Source organism: Penaeus chinensis, chromosome 6 (genome assembly GCF_019202785.1).
Source record: "Penaeus chinensis breed Huanghai No. 1 chromosome 6, ASM1920278v2, whole genome shotgun sequence".
Lineage (NCBI taxonomy): Eukaryota > Metazoa > Arthropoda > Malacostraca > Decapoda > Penaeidae > Penaeus > Penaeus chinensis.
Genome location: NC_061824.1, coordinates 26,775,120 through 26,791,567, shown reverse-complemented (window position 1 = coordinate 26,791,567; position 16,448 = coordinate 26,775,120). Strand labels below are relative to the sequence as shown.

The 16,448-nt window shown below is 34.7% G+C and overlaps 2 protein-coding genes across 2 annotated transcripts in view; one reads left to right on the top strand and one right to left on the bottom strand.

Moving 5' to 3' along the window:
- The window catches only part of LOC125026318 (zinc finger protein 625-like), a 10,642-nt gene extending 10,637 nt beyond the window's left edge, over positions 1-5 (bottom strand). Inside the window, exon 1 of the mRNA XM_047614674.1 lies at positions 1-5. This exon is cut by the window's left edge and continues 90 nt beyond it. The gene's annotated coding sequence lies outside the window, so the exon portion shown is untranslated.
- A 2,232-nt stretch (positions 6-2,237) lies between these two features.
- The window catches only part of LOC125026571 (transmembrane protein 62-like), a 29,151-nt gene continuing 14,940 nt past the window's right edge, over positions 2,238-16,448 (top strand). Inside the window, exons 1-11 of the mRNA XM_047615099.1 lie at positions 2,238-2,351; positions 4,968-5,166; positions 5,438-5,549; positions 7,102-7,239; positions 7,377-7,556; positions 7,763-8,024; positions 10,722-10,877; positions 13,331-13,481; positions 15,484-15,606; positions 15,986-16,067; positions 16,287-16,415. Of these exons, the coding sequence (XP_047471055.1) occupies positions 4,969-5,166; positions 5,438-5,549; positions 7,102-7,239; positions 7,377-7,556; positions 7,763-8,024; positions 10,722-10,877; positions 13,331-13,481; positions 15,484-15,606; positions 15,986-16,067; positions 16,287-16,415 (1,531 nt within the window). The 5' untranslated portion in view covers positions 2,238-2,351; position 4,968. The remainder of the gene's footprint in view (positions 2,352-4,967; positions 5,167-5,437; positions 5,550-7,101; positions 7,240-7,376; positions 7,557-7,762; positions 8,025-10,721; positions 10,878-13,330; positions 13,482-15,483; positions 15,607-15,985; positions 16,068-16,286; positions 16,416-16,448) is intronic.

Sequence of the window (16,448 nt, the reverse complement as noted above, 5' to 3'; positions counted from 1 at the left end):
CCGATAGATGGCGGTGTGAGGACGTACTACGGTACGAGTCATGGAGACTGGGCGTAGCACTACGGTACGAGTGGTGGGGACTGGGTGTAGCACTACGGTATGGGTCATGGAGAATGGTCGTATTTGACCTAGTTCAGTTGCAGCAGAGGAATGTCCCTTGGTAAAGGTCATGGGAACTGACCTAATCTGAACTAATTTGATTGTAAAGGAATAAAGAACGACCTTTGTTACGTGTAATGCGGACAAATTGTGTTTCACTTAATCATAATACAGTAAAAAAAATTATAGGCTAGGATATGTGAGTCACTGAAACTGGTCGAATCGGGTTATTTCAGTTACAGAGGAGTAACAGACGGTCAGTATTACGGGTTATGGAGACTGGTCATTCTCTACCTAATTCATCCGTGAATGAGTGAAGAAAGTTCTCTGATAAGGTCATGATGACTAAGTAAGCTATAAAAGGATAGAGAACAATCTACAATATGGATCATGAGGTGTAGTCACCCACGATATGATTTTATCAAGAACGATTAAAAAACAGTGTACGGTGAAGCTCATTGGAGGCTGGTTGTATGTAACCTAATCAATTGCAAGGGAGTAAAGCCCGTGGTAAGGTGACTGGTTGTATCTAACTAATTTCAGTTGCGAAATAATATAATCATATCAAACTTCATTAGATTATAAATGGGTGAATTTTACACCAGGACACAATACATATCAAAAGGACGAGAGGGTAGACTACGACCCACAATGCCGGTCGTGGGGATAAGTTCTTCAAACAGGCATGACCCTCATTCCTTCAAATTCTAAAGGGGATTTATCCTTTATGCCTACATAACCTAGTTTCTGTATATATCTCCTTGGTATAAAATAATTTATGCGTTTGTTACTATGTACTCTATTCAGATCTAAAATGACTAGTGGCATGTAATTGGAAAATATAAAATGGTTAACATTGAAGAGTTCCGCAAATAGACATACGGCCATACCATGTCACATCTACCGTCCACTGTATATCTGCATATTATCATAGCTTGTAGACATGGCATATATACGATACCGCTGTACTACAGGTCCGTTATCAGTTGCCAACTTTCAATATTTCAACAGCTAGTACTCAAAGAAAACAAATTAATGAATAGTAACCTGACATGGCATCGAATTATTCATTCTTATTTCGTACGACAGCTGCGACCCAGGCCAAGAATTTCCCCGTTGGCTGACGCACGATTTCGCTACAGCTGCGCAAAGCTAACAAACTAACCGGTAAAATAAGGGACTGCAAACTTGCCATCTTTTCATCGAAGTAGCCAAACTAGCCAAAAGTAATTTCCGCTAAAAATACTTACAGAATGTGATTGAAGTAAAAATAATGATTTGGTATTTCTTCCAGTGAATATATATTTTCTGGTTGAACCTGTGTCTAGTGGACTACGATTGAAATATGTACAAATATAGGTATCTACCATTACACTTTTTCACTACTAAACCATTCTGTAGTGCTATATGACCTTTGGTGTCTACCACATTCCTTTGGCTCTAACCATTAACTATTACCATTACACATTCACAAGCAAAAAATGGGGTAGATAACAAATACATTGATAAAATGATATTCATAAACTGCATCGATAAAGCCCATTTTGGATTTCCCTATTAGCGCACTGAATAGTATGTCAATAACACATTAATACGCTGACATAAATCAATAATGTTTCGATGGGACTATCGACCCATACCCCACAAATGTTAAAAATACATGATGGATAAATATCAGTGATAATACTTATGAGCAAAGCAATACATAGAGGTTCCATATAGATATTGAATGCCAATTAGTTTTACGTCAAAATAATATACACATAATCATACGTTCCTTACTTTTTCCTGAACCATATGACGAAAAACTAATTAATGAACAAATACAGTGCAAATTTTGTTTATGAGCATTATCAAAAAGGGCCACATATAAGAATTTTCATTTCAATTTTTGAAATTTTGGCTAATTTGGCCAGTTTTCCTTTCATCTCTGTGATATCTCAAATTTGGCTACATTGGCTAGTTCTCTTTCATCTAAGTAATATCTGTAAAATTTGGCTACATTGGCTAGTTCTTTTTTCATCTGTAATATCTGTAGAATCTGGCTACATTGGCTAGTTCTTTTTTTTCTCTCGCTAATATCTGTAAAATTTGGCTAGTTATCTTTTCATCTCTGTAATATCTTTAAAATTTGGCTACTTTGGCTAGCTCTCATTTTCTCCGTGTGTCCGGGATTTACCACTCTTCATCTCTTAACATCTCATCGGATCCATAACATGTCGAGAAGCTGAGCGGCTTTTCCACGTAGAGAGGTAAGATGATAAGGGTGATATACTCAGATTTCGATAAATTTAGATAGTGAATGTGCCTTTGGAATTACATATGACAAGAGATTGAAACTAGCTTTAGACAGGCTTTAGGCAGAGAAATAGCGATATGATTAATAATCAATCGAATTGATGTTTCAGTCATCGTGATCATCTTAAGAGATTAATCGTGATACCAAATACAGTCATACTGAAAGTCACGTTAAAAATGAATAGTTTTCAGCTTGTAAATAATCTGGACTATGCATCCCGTTAATAAGTGAAAGATCTGAATATTTTGAAATTTACAATTAGAATTTATGTGAAATTCCAAATGTAAATGAACGATATAGATACAAGGAACAAAACACACAATATAACACTGATATATAACCAATATATATGAGAAATTGCAGTAAGATTATAAACTCTGTATGTAGCTATTGTAGTAAACTTGTTATATGCTTGTCAATTTAAATTCATCAAATAAGCATTTCATTTTAAGATAAAAGTTAATAGTTTCTGCTTTTTACCCTTAAAGTTCTGACAGAGAAACCTCAACCACTATGTTATATTTTACATCAGTGCTATGTTATGAATGTTAAATATGTCTTTGATGTATTTATATATTGTATTTCACTGGTTCAGTGATTAATCTTGATGTAGCATTCATACTTTCTATTTATTCATTAACTGAATAAGGCATAAAGTAAACAGATATGAAACATTGTCCAAGTATTTGATGTGATTGGCTATAGAGATTTATGTAATATAATACAAAAATATGAGTGCATGGATTATTTTTATTTGTATATATATATATCTATGTATATATGTATGAATATGTATATATATATCTATGTATATATGTATAAATATGTATATATATATATATATATATATATATATATATATATATATATTTATATGTATATTTATATGGATATGCATATATCCATATATCTATATTTTTATGTAGACTATTATATATGATATATTATATAGATGCATGTGTGTATATATATATATATATATATATATATATATATATATATATATTTATATATATATTTATATATATATATATTTATATATATATTTATATATATGTATATATATATGTATATGTATGTATATATATATATTATATATATATATATATATATATATATATATATATATATATATGTATATATGTATATACACACATACATATGTGTATATCTCTCTCTGTCTTTCTCTCTCTCTCTCTCTCTCTCTCTCTCTCTCTCTCTCTCTCTCTCTCTCTCTCTCTCTCTCTCTCTCTCTCTCTCTCTCTCTCTCTCTCTCTCTTGCTCTCTTTCTTGCTCTCTTTCTTTCTTTCTTTCTTTTTCTTTCTTTCTTTCTTTCTTTCTTTCTTTCTTTCTTTCTTTCTTTCTTTCTTTCTTTCTTTCTTTCTTTCTTTCTTTTTTTCTTTCTTTCTTTCTTTCTTTCTTTCTTTCTTTCTTTCTTTCTTTCTCTCTTTCTTGCTTTCTTTCTTTCTTTCTTTCTTTCTTTCTTTTCTCTCTTTCTATCTCTCTTTCTCTCTCTCTCTCTCTCTCTCTCTCTCTCTCTCTCTCTCTCTCTCTCTCTCTCTCTCTCTCTCTCTCTCTCTCTCTCTCTCTCTCTCTCTCTCATATTTTACATATATATATATATATATGTATATTTATATGAATATATAATATACTACACTTTCTTTTTAGCTTTGTCTTTCTCTTTCTGTCTTTGTTTCTTCCTATTTTTCTTTTGCTTTCACTTTCTCATTATCTTTTTCATTCTCATTTTGTATTTTGTCTTTTCCTCATTTTTACTAGTTCACTGTTGGCAATAGTTTAACCTAATGCCATTTAACTCACATGCCATGCGCAATGTGAGTTTACTTTATTAATTGTTTTTACACATAGAAGGCTACACTTGTACAAAGTCACCAATGAGCCAATTATGAGTACTGCCTGACACAACTGTTTACCCTTTTCCTTGATTTATGAAAATATTTTATGTTATCTTATTTTGCTGTTACTAATGTTTATAACATTATGGTAATTATAATGATTATGATGAAAATGATACTTGTAGAAAATAGCACCAGTAAAAAATACGTTTTACCTGCCAATTCAAGAAATAGTGAAATCAGGTAAGGTCACAAGGTCTACTAATTGACTCATTTGTGGCTAAGCATTAGCAAAGTTATCTATGTGCAGAGATATTTCACAAAAATGTAGAAAAAGAGCAGAGCATTTTCCCCATTTTTGTATTCATTTTCCTCAGCGGCATTGGGTTAATAATAGTAAATCAATAAAAGAATACTTAACTTCACTACTACATTGTTGATAACCATAAGCTATATATTCTACATGTACTGGCAAATTAAATTTCAAAATGATAGCATGCTTGAAGATGTAAAGGGCAGTAAGATATTCACTAAGGCAGCCTGTTGGAATAGGATGGGAATTACTGCTTTCATCTAGGTTATTGAACTATATTAAAACAATATGTAGTTTTCTGTTGTAATACAAATGTTATTGATTACTGCAGTGGCATGTATAAAGTTAGATAGATGATCTACGAAAATGACAAAAACAATTTCTTTGTATCCCATAGCATGCGTGTGGGACTTGGAACTCTGGTATGGGCGCTTATTGTCCTTGGAGGTGCTTCACTGGTTGGCCGAGTAGTCCATGTACTGAGTGTGGATGTGGAGGAAGCAGTTGGTGACCATGAGAGCCACACGAATAGACACAGCCAGAGTAGCCAGCTTCAGCTGAAAGCTGAGAGTGACCACCTCATGTGGTTTATGCAGGTTGGTTAATGATGTCAAAAAGTCTGATAGAAGGAAAGAAAAGTACGTTTTTTTTTAAATACAGCAGAAATGTTAGATATGGGTAACATTATATCATTACAATTTTATTTATTTTTAGGAAGCATATTGAACAGGGATGATAATATTTTTTCATGAAATATATCTTGTGTTTTAAAAAAATAAATTAATTTCAAGATATTTATACTGAGTAGTAGATATAATCAACACATGAGGGGCTAAGCAAAGAATCTCACACAAGTTTTAATCCTAGGTATCAGACCTGCATTTAAGTGTATTTCAAGACCCAACACGCTCAGTGCATTTACGGGAGTTTGCTTCCTTCACCGTTAAAACTGTGAAACCTGCAGTAGTCCTTGCTTCAGGTAAGTTTAGAAATGTGAGTTAAATTTTTTTTGCTGCTGAGAATTATAAAATTTATTAACCTGTTGGATTTGGGTGTATTGGTGCCCATGCACCAAAATCCATTTATTATGCTTCCTAGAGTGGTGACTTTCCTAGGTGTGTAGCTTGTAGGCCCAGCCCACATGGACACTCCTGTGTATATCAAGATTCCTTGCTTCTCTGCACTGCTGTGAGCCCTTTTTCTGCAGATGAATTTCTGCTGTTTTGCCATTTTCTGATGTCTGTATTTGTAATTTGTTATGCTGTATAATAGACTCTTTTCATGGAGCAGACATCATATTAGCTCAGTGCAAATGCACTTTGTGCTTTTACAGTAACAATATATAACATTGTGTTACTTTTGCTATTTTTTTTATATTTTCATGTTCAGTCACCTTATACCATGGGTAACTGCAGGCAGGAATAGGTTCCTGTTTACAAACATAGTATTCTCCCTGGAGATGACTCTCTTCCAGGCATGGTTAACAGATTGTAAACTTCACCCTTGTATACCAGTGAAAATCCTATAGAAGCTTCCTGAAGGCCCATTGATATGATATGACTCCAAGAGTTTTGTTTACTCTTGACAAGATATCCCCATCACCCAGCACTCAGTACCAATTTCCCATGATGAGATGTTCCCATCACCTGCCCCACAGCCAAATTTTTTCCATGACTAGATGTTTATATCACCCACCCTTCATTGAATTTTTTCAAGATGATATCTATGTAACTCAGATCCAACAGGTTAATTGTGATATGTTACTATAATGCTTTCACCAGGCCTCTGATTATTACAAGTTTTTGTTAGCACTTGAAGAAATCTGAATTTATGAAATAAAGAAGTAGAAATTTTGTTAGATAGTCAGGTGACCAGCTTACCAAAAATTAAAAATTGTTAAATGTTAATAAATCAATTCATGAATATATGTATGGGTAATAAACATTAATACAGATGTTTCACACATCCCCCACCAGACTACCCCAGTCTGATAAAGAAATCATATAGTAATGAGTACTGAGTATTTATTGATATCTCTAATTTTTATACTGTTTTATGTATTGTGGAAGGCTGGAGCTAGAGAACTAATGGGATCAGAGCCAGAGCCACAAAACCATGCCTGTGTATTATGTAGAACACAGAAAAGCCACCATTGTCATGGCATTCATTGATACTACTCTGAATTCTTGCCCATCCCTGTCCATTCATGAATTAATGTCATCCATCATCTCTGTGATGAGGATTCCAAAATCTGAATTTTTCATCTATTGATTAGGGTTTCAGTTTAGAAGTCTGTCTCTATATGTTTGGCTGTATGTGGCTTAGTTTATAGATCCACTCATTTGTTTTTTTATTGAGATTGAAAACATATTTTTGTCTATATATTTGCCAATTTGTTTGTCCATACATGTGTTGATATGTATGTATGTGTATTTGTTTTCAATGCATTTATTTTTTATTTAGTAGTCTTGTTCTGTAGTTTAAATAGGGATATATTTAATGTATTTTATTCATCAATTTTTAAATTGCAGGTGACTTAACAGATGCCAAAACTGTTGACATGCTTGGATCAAGACAGTATATAGAAGAGTGGGCTACATATCGTGATATTATTCAAACCTCAGGAATTCTTAATATCACTGTCTGGCTAGACATCAGAGGAAATCATGGTTAGTATATCAATTTCACTTTCTTCTGAAAATAGTGCAATTCCTATTCTATTTCCTACTGCTATTATAATTATGTATTAACAAATGCAGTATAGTATTTTTTAAGAATTTGCTAATTTTTTATATTATTATTTCAGACAACTTTAATGTACCATCCTTAGCTAGTGAAGCCAACTTTTACCAAAACTACAGCATTCAAGGACAACATCATCAGCGCTCTTATATGTACATACACAAATATGGATATGATTCAGTGGCCTTCATTGCTGTTGATGCTTGTCTTCTTCCAGGCCCAAAAAGGCCATTTAATTTTATTGGCAAGTTCATCTGTGTTGTTTGACTTTGCTTTAGTTGATTAAAAAATGGATTTGTCAATCATGCAATGTCATGCTATGGGAATCAAAGTTATTTTGATTTCTAGTTCCTTCTAGAAGACAAAATTAAGTTGAAACAAAGACAGCTTATTTAGATTAGAAGTTGAGTATTATATGATAGAGATCATAATAAAAGTTTACATTTTTAGGTATGCTCACGAACAAAGAAATGAAGCTACTTCAGGAATTTGAAACTGCCAGCCGCAAGAGTAATTACTCAGTGTGGTTTGGTCATTATCCGACTTCTTGTATACTCTCGCCTGATCCAGGGATTCGTCGAGTCATGGGCCAAGGGCTGGCATACTTATGTGGTCACCTACACACCCTAGGAGGACTTGCACCAAATATGTATACCAGGCAGCACACTGGTTCTTTAGAACTAGAATTAGGTGACTGGAAGGATGGAAGAATGTAAGTAATCATGTTAGAAATGGGCTAGACTGGTTTGGTTTTGATTACAGCAAGGGCAAACTACAAAGTTCTAATGAACTTTTCAGAAGATTTTTATAGAAATATGAATGCTTTAATTAATTTATTGGTTTCCAAAATTAGTATGATATTGTTCATCTGTCTGTCATGAAGCAATTTAAAGTATAAAGAGAGGCATAAAGCAGTGGTGACTAGTCATGAAGGACTATGTTCAAGATATTATTAAATAGTGATTTTATTGATGAATATTCTAATCAAAAATAGGATGGGATTTATTGAGGAGTAATTTTTATTAGTTCTAAACTGGGCCATACACAGTATTTTTTTAAGGGGTGATGGAAGAAAATAGGGAAGAAAAGGATTTTTTCCCCATATTCAAAATTCTTGTTTTTTACTTTTTTACTAAAGAGGAACTGAGAGGGAATAAATGTTTTATTATTATTATTATGTGTATTTTTATTACGTCATTTTTTTTAGCTCTTCTCCCTCCATGTCTATGGCCCTGCTTTTAGAACATATTGTACATTGTAATTCAGAAAGAAAGCTTTGATTATTATGCATGACAGCATAGAAGTGGTAGAATATTAGAAATATTTAAGCTTTAGATTAAAAATAATAATAATAATAAGCTGTAATAAAGGCTTACAATATTATTGGAATACTTTATATTCCATACTTATAATAGTTTGGTATTATTTTTTGATAATTATGTTGTGATGTTTAATACATTTTTTTTTTGTCCAGAGAAGCATACTTGGTAACTTTATTTTCATATAGAATATAAGTTGAAAAGTTAGGTAACAGAGAAAAGTGGACTGTTAAAAAATGTGCACTTTCATGGATAGAATTGCCTGCACATTCACAACTGTACCCTGAACAGGCATTGCATCTATATTTATTATTTCACTCACATCATCACTTGCATCTGCATCTACATTTACCCCCCCCCCCCCCCCCCCACACACACACACACACACATACACAGAGATGTATCCACGCATCTACATCCGTATTCACAGACACACACACTCAGACACAAAAATAGGTACATGTGCACACCACACAACAACACAACACAACATAGCATGCAACCAAGTATGACAACACAACAACGCACATACATATAAATGCATACACACAGACCTACATGAAATCACAAACCCATGTGCACACAGGCACACATACCATACACACACACCATACACACACACCATACATACACACACCATACATACACACACCATACATACACACACCATACACACACACCATACACACACCATACACACACATACACACACATACACACACATCATACACACACATCATACACACACACATCATACACACACATCATACACATACACCATACACATACACCATACCCACACACTATACACAGACATCATACACACACACCACATACACACCACTCATACTACACAAACCACACACTCACACTACACATACCACACACTCACACTACGCATATCACACTCACACACACACACACACACACACACACACACACACACACACACACACACACACACACACACACACACACACACACACTCACTCACTCACACACTCACACACACACACTCACTCACTCACACACTCACACACTCACACACTCACACACTCACACACTCACACACTCACACACTCACACACACACACTCACACACTCACACACTCACACACACACACACACACTCACACACTCACACACTCACACACACACACTCACACACACACACTCACACACTCACACACACTCACACACTCACACACATACACACACTCACACTCACACTCACACACTCACACTCACACTCACACACTCACACTCACACTCACACACTCACACTCACACTCACACTCACACACTCACACTCACACTCACACTCACACTCACACACTCACACTCACACACTCACACTCACACTCACACTCTCACACTCACACACACTCACACACACTCACACACACTCACACTCACACACTCACACACACTCACACACCACACACCACACACACACACACACACACACACACACACACACACACACACACACACACACACACACACACACACACACACACACACTACAGCAGTGTACACACACAGTACTCACAGAGAAAGGGAATGGGAGAGGGAGAAGGTTGGGTAATCTAGATTTATTATCTAGCATTTTTTTTTTTTTATCTGGTAAGAATATTATGTTACTGAGAGTTAAATGATTAGAAGATATTCTATTATTATGTGTGAGTTGCATGAAAATGAAATAAAAAAGGCTATGTATATACATGCAGCTTATATATGCATCAGTTTTAAGTTGCAAAGTAGAAACAGGATATCTGTATAAAGAATTAATTTCTTTTATGCTGGTATTACAATTAAAATCAAGTGAATCTTATTGACCACATCTCAGGGCCAATAAAGGAATAAGAAAAGGGAAGGAAAAAAAAAGACATGTGAGTGTATGGCATATCAAAAAGCATAAAGAAATATGTGAATTATAGATTGTTGGGTATTGTGGCTAACAAAAGAAAAAGTTGGCAGAGTTTTCTTTATTTAATGTAAATTATCTCACATAATATTGATAGAGGAAAGTGCAGAGAAAAAAAGCAAAGAAGAGAGAAAAGAAAGATTTATGTGCAACTTGTTTTCAGTTTTCGAGTAGCAGCAATAGACCATGGCCTGTTTTCTTTTACGGATGTGACGCATGGCACATGGCCCATTATCCTTGTCACCAACCCCAAGCACGCTTTATTTGCCATGCCCCTCCATGAACCACTGCACCTCTTAAGGGAATCATCGCATATCAGGTCAGTTGGATTTATCCGTGCAGATATATTATGTAAAATGTTTGAAATATTTTTTTTCATCAGGAAATAGGTGTAATAATATGGGTTATTTAGATTTTTATAAATGATTTTAGATGTTTCTGAAAAGTGCAGCAGTCAAGACCTATTTCTATTGATTTCTTATAGATATTTTGCATTCTCCATATTATGATGCAGATTTTTTTTACTGGGTATTCCCTTGCATTATTTACGTCTTTTGAGTATACTTTTATATAATACATCTTTGACAAATTTGTAATGATAGCTCATACTTTTTTATATATGGAAATTGTATACATCTTTTATCCTCTTTCTCTGTTTCTCTATCTGTCTTCCTTCTGCATTTTCTTTTATCTATTTCTCCTCCACTTCCTTTTCCTTTTCCACTTCCTCTTCCCTTTCTGCTTCCCCTTTTTTTTTCCTCTCTCCATTGACATCCCTTTCTTCCTCCCTCTCCCCTTTGCCATCCCCTTCGCTTTCCCTTTTTCCTTCTTTCTTCCTGCCTCTTTTCCCTTCTTTCTTCTTGCATCTCACATCCCTCTTCTCCTTTCTTCTTACCTTTCTCTTGGGTTTACTGTCCCTTCTCTTCCCACCCCTTCTTTCTCTCTTCTCACCTCCCTTTCCCACCCCTTGTCCTTTGGATCCCCCTCCTTGTGTGTGTGTGTGTGTGTGTGTGTGTGTGTGTGTGTGTGTGTGTGTGTGTGTGTGTGTGTGTGTGTGTGTGTGTGTGTGTGTGTGTGTGTGTGGTATGTATGTGTGTATGGTGTGTGTGTATGTATGGTGTGTGTGTGTATGTGTGTGTGTGTATGTGTGTGTGTGTGTGTGTGTGTGTGTGTGTGTGTGTGTGTGTGTGTGTGTGTGTGTGTGTGTGTGTGTGTGTGTGTGTGTGTGTGTGTGGTATGTATGTGTGTATGGTGTGTGTGTATGTATGATGTGTGTGTGTATGTGTGTGTGTGTATGTGTGTGTGTGTATGTGTGTGTGTGTGTGTGTGTGTGTGTGTGTGTGTGTGTGTGTGTGTGTGTGTGTGTGTGTGTGTGTGTGTGTGTGTGTGTGTGTGGTGCCTTTTATTTTTATCAATCATGTTTTGATAATTATCAGTATCTTTTCCTTCTTCTTCTTTCTCTTTTTTCAACTAACACAAAGTATCCCTTTAAATTTCAAACAAATGTAACTGGATCATTAACCCACTCACGATGGGAAGTTCAGGCGCCATTCTGTACCACGTGTCAGGGGTCAAGCAGTCATCTGCTTGATGGAAAAATTAGAAGAATAGAAAGCATAATTTTCCCTGCTCCTTATGCTCATGGTCGCAGCATAAACCGTTCTTTAGGTAATTAGCTTAAAAAGAGGTGTTAAGCCTAATTTTCGGGGTCTTTCTCTTGAGGGGCAAACAGCACACACCTGCTTAGCACACACAACTTTGAGCAGGCTTATCTGTACATAACATAATGGGATGTCATCCTAGCATAAGGTAAGGTTAGCCATGACGTGCAAGGGTGTTACTATGGAGTGAGTGGGTTAAAGCTAGGTAAGAAGGTCAAACTGACAATAGTATCATTTAGACAAGATGCATATTGTCACTGTTAACTATATTGCATGGTTTCCCATTGCTATGAAAATACAGTTTTGAGAGAATAACCAGAAGAAGTCCTCTGTTTGTGTTTGTTTTCAACAGCTTATATTTGGTAATACTATTATAATACTCTAAATGAATTTTGATGATTGACTGAAAGCAATGTCATATGTTGCCAAGGTTGTTTAGCTCATACATACACACTCACACGCACGTGCATGCGTGTGAAACATATAGATATATAAACATAAAAGTATTCTTCCTTAACCCAATTTCTTTAGAGATGACATGTACGGACTTGCCATGCTCACTTTAAGTTTAATTTATTAATTGTCTTTATACATAGTGGCTCACAAAGTCAAATGACTTTACAAGTCATATAGATGGCTCCACAAGGGCTAAATCATGAAAGACTCATTTATCTTGTGTTTACCCTTTTCTTATATTTCTGGCAATATTCTCTTCTTACTTATATTTCTATTATTAATATTAATGACTTTTAGTATTTTAAGGTCTACAATAAAAATAACAGCATCTATGTTGATAGAATTATTTGAAAAATAATTTTTCCCAAAAACTAAAGGAAAGATAAAATCAGATGAGGTCATATAGTTTACTAATTAATGCCTTGGTGGCTAAGCACTCGTGGAGCCATCTATATATAAAGACATTTCTTGAAAGAAAATGAAAGTGACCACTATATTTCCTTTGTGACAGATGGCTAATAAAGTATTACTTTTATTAGAAGGGGGAAATAATGTAAAGCTGCATCTTTTTAGTACTTTTTTTCTGCATTTGCTGGCATGTGTTGTCCATTATTATTATGGATTATTTTAACATGTATTTGTTTTGGTTCAACAGGGTGCTGATTTGGTCACCAGCTCCCATTGTAGAGGCTAGAGTTAGACTGGATGAGTCCCAGTCATGGCTTGTACTTTCCCATGTAGAAGGACCATTGTATGTAACTAAATGGAATGCTGAGAGATATGCAGATGGAATTCATTCACTTGTGGTAAGAAGTTTGATTGATATTGTTGTAACCATGTTAATTTGTTTTTTGCTTGCCATTGGTTATGAGTATATATACTGTCCACTGTAGTTTTTGGTTGAATTATGTTGGACACAGGGCATAGCCACCATGGTGTTAGTTAGTAGGCCCTAGATGACCTCCTTAGACTTCCCCATTCCTTGAATTTGGAATTTAAAAAAATAATTTAGTGTTACTGATAATCATACTGTTAATATCATTATTAACATTATGATTATTGTAATATTATTTGGGTGATAATAGCAATAAAAAAATATTCCAGAAAGAAAAAGGGTTAATGAGATAAGTAGTTTTAATAATGGACTCCCTGGGGACTGAATATTTATGGAGCCTTCTATGTATGACATACATGTCATCCTAGAACATATAAAAAGTTATAACCAATTTTAGTTAAGGGGGTAAGGAGACATTTATTGCATCCTCATATGAAGTATTTGCATAAATATTTCAACTATGACATCCTCAGTAAAAGGATCTCGTGATATTGCTGGTCAAACATGTCAGAAGGAGAAAGTAGGATTGGAAAATTTTCCTCAGAAAATTTTATGCACCAACAATCCTTTTAGGCTGATACTTTGGCTAAACTGCTGTGTAAGGGCTGTGACAGGTTTGGGAAATGCTGGCTTAGCAAAGTGAAGCTAATGGGTATCCAAAAGGTAATGCTAAAAGTAGGAAAGTTAGAAAAGACAAGTATTAGAGATTCACTGGAGTATCTTTCACAGAACTATACACGAGACCAGAGCAACTTACCCTCTGTGGGTTCAACCATCTAAAGATAAATATATGAAAAATACTGGTAGTCCAAGATAGTAAAGTTGCAATATGTGTAAATGCTGTTTTGTTTCATAGATCTTTTGAAAAGTGGTATGGTGCTCCCTGAAGTGTAAGATCAGTAAGTATGAATAAAATAGGCAGCTATTATATTGTTGCTGACATTTACTATGTAATTAGGATTACAAAAGTAACATCTGTACTGAACATGTAAAGACCTTTTATCTTGTCATTATTTCCTAAACGATGCACTAAAGCATATATTTAGATAATACTTACATTGCAATAGGTATTATAATTAATAATCTACAAGTATATGAAACTCTATCATTTGGAGGGGGATCTTGAAACCAGTCTCTCAGTCTATTGTTTAGTTCAATGCTGCCGGGGAAAATTAATAAAAAATGGGGAAAATACTGTGCTCATTTTCTATATTTTTTGTGAAATGTCTCGGCACATATATGGCTCTGCTAGTGCTTAGCCACAAAGGAGTCAATTTATAGACCTTGTAACCTTACCTGATTTGAATTGGCAGGAAAAACGTATTTTTTACGTGCTATGAATATTGATAGTGTTATTATAATTACTATAATGTTATAAACATCAGTAACAGCAACATAAGATAACGTAAAATATTTTCGTAAATCAAAGAAAAGGGTAAACGGGCGAGACAGGCAGTACTCGTAACTGGCTCATTGGTGACATCTATGTGTAAAAACAATCAAACAAGTAACTCACAGTGGGCATAGCATGTACATACATGTCATACCCGTTGGCATTGGGTTAAAGTCATTTCAAACAAAATGATCTTTAAGTGGAGCAGTGTAAAATTGTATTATTACAAGACAAAGGTGATTTTGAAGTGTATTTTGTTAAGACACAATCTTTTTCTTTAACCCGTCAATGACAGTATCAGAAATCTCTGTGTCACTGACTCCAGTGATTTCTGGCAACCATCCTGGTGTTTGGCCCAGGAGTCCGCTACATGTAGTGGAACTTTCCATTTGACTTGCTCTAGCGCTTCGCGATGCCTATACTGTGATGAGTTGGTTTGTTATGATGGCTATAGGCATGGCCTGGCAGATATGGGTTAAGCATTATGAAATGCATATCGCTTTACAGCAGTGAGTTACATTTTATTGTTTTTCATATGTAAGTAATATCCACTTCATTTAACAATACAACTTCATTTCAGGTTCATGTTAGAGACAGAGATGGACGAGAAAGAACAGTTACCCAGCCATTTTCCCTTGATGAATCTCGACCATCATTTCGTTTTTGGCCCAGAGCTCTCTTGATGTCAAATGTCTCAATGTTTGTAAGTTTTGCTTCAAAGATAATGTCTTCTTTTAAAGCTGTTTGGAATGAAATTTAAAGAGATAGATTAATTAGCTTTGCAATAGGTTTGTTTTAATTTGTTACCTTTGCTTGCTCTATAGTATAGTTAAGATTTTATGCTGTATATGTTGATGCTATAAGATAAAGTAGATAATTGTTCTAGTCTTACGTTTTTACTTGTGCTAGATTTACTGTTAGGTGCATCTGACATCTTTTTGATTTACTGCTTTCATTTGATAGTCAGTTCTGTATTTTGAATTATTCTGTTAATTTACTTACAGAGCAAAAAAAAAAAAAAAAGAATGAGGTCTGTATAAGGATATTGTCGTTTCATAATTTACTTTTTCCTATGTTTACAGTTCCAATTCCTGTTTGGTATCATGGTGTGCATATGTGTGATTCCTCTTTGTATACTTCGATACATACATCATTTAGTTCTTGGTAAGCTGATGTATCTTTTAAGTTCTGTTTCAATTGAAATGTAAATATTGCATGATTTATTAATAACTTCGAGGAGGATGTATTTTAACATCCTTTATATCGGAAACTAAATATGTAATATACTTTTTATCCATGGATATTTATTGATATGGATATGCCATAGACATATAATCCTGTGATTTTTAAGCCTCCGAACTATATCTTTTCCTTGCATTTCAGAACGTCGGATGGTACGACCACGTCTTAAATGGTCTATATGCAACACGATATTACGAAAGCTGTGGGTGATGGTGTCAGTGGACAGACTCTTTTGGCCTCTAATCCTAACAGCCATATACTTGCCACTCGGTAAGTTTTTTCTCTTTAATCCTTTTAAGTTTC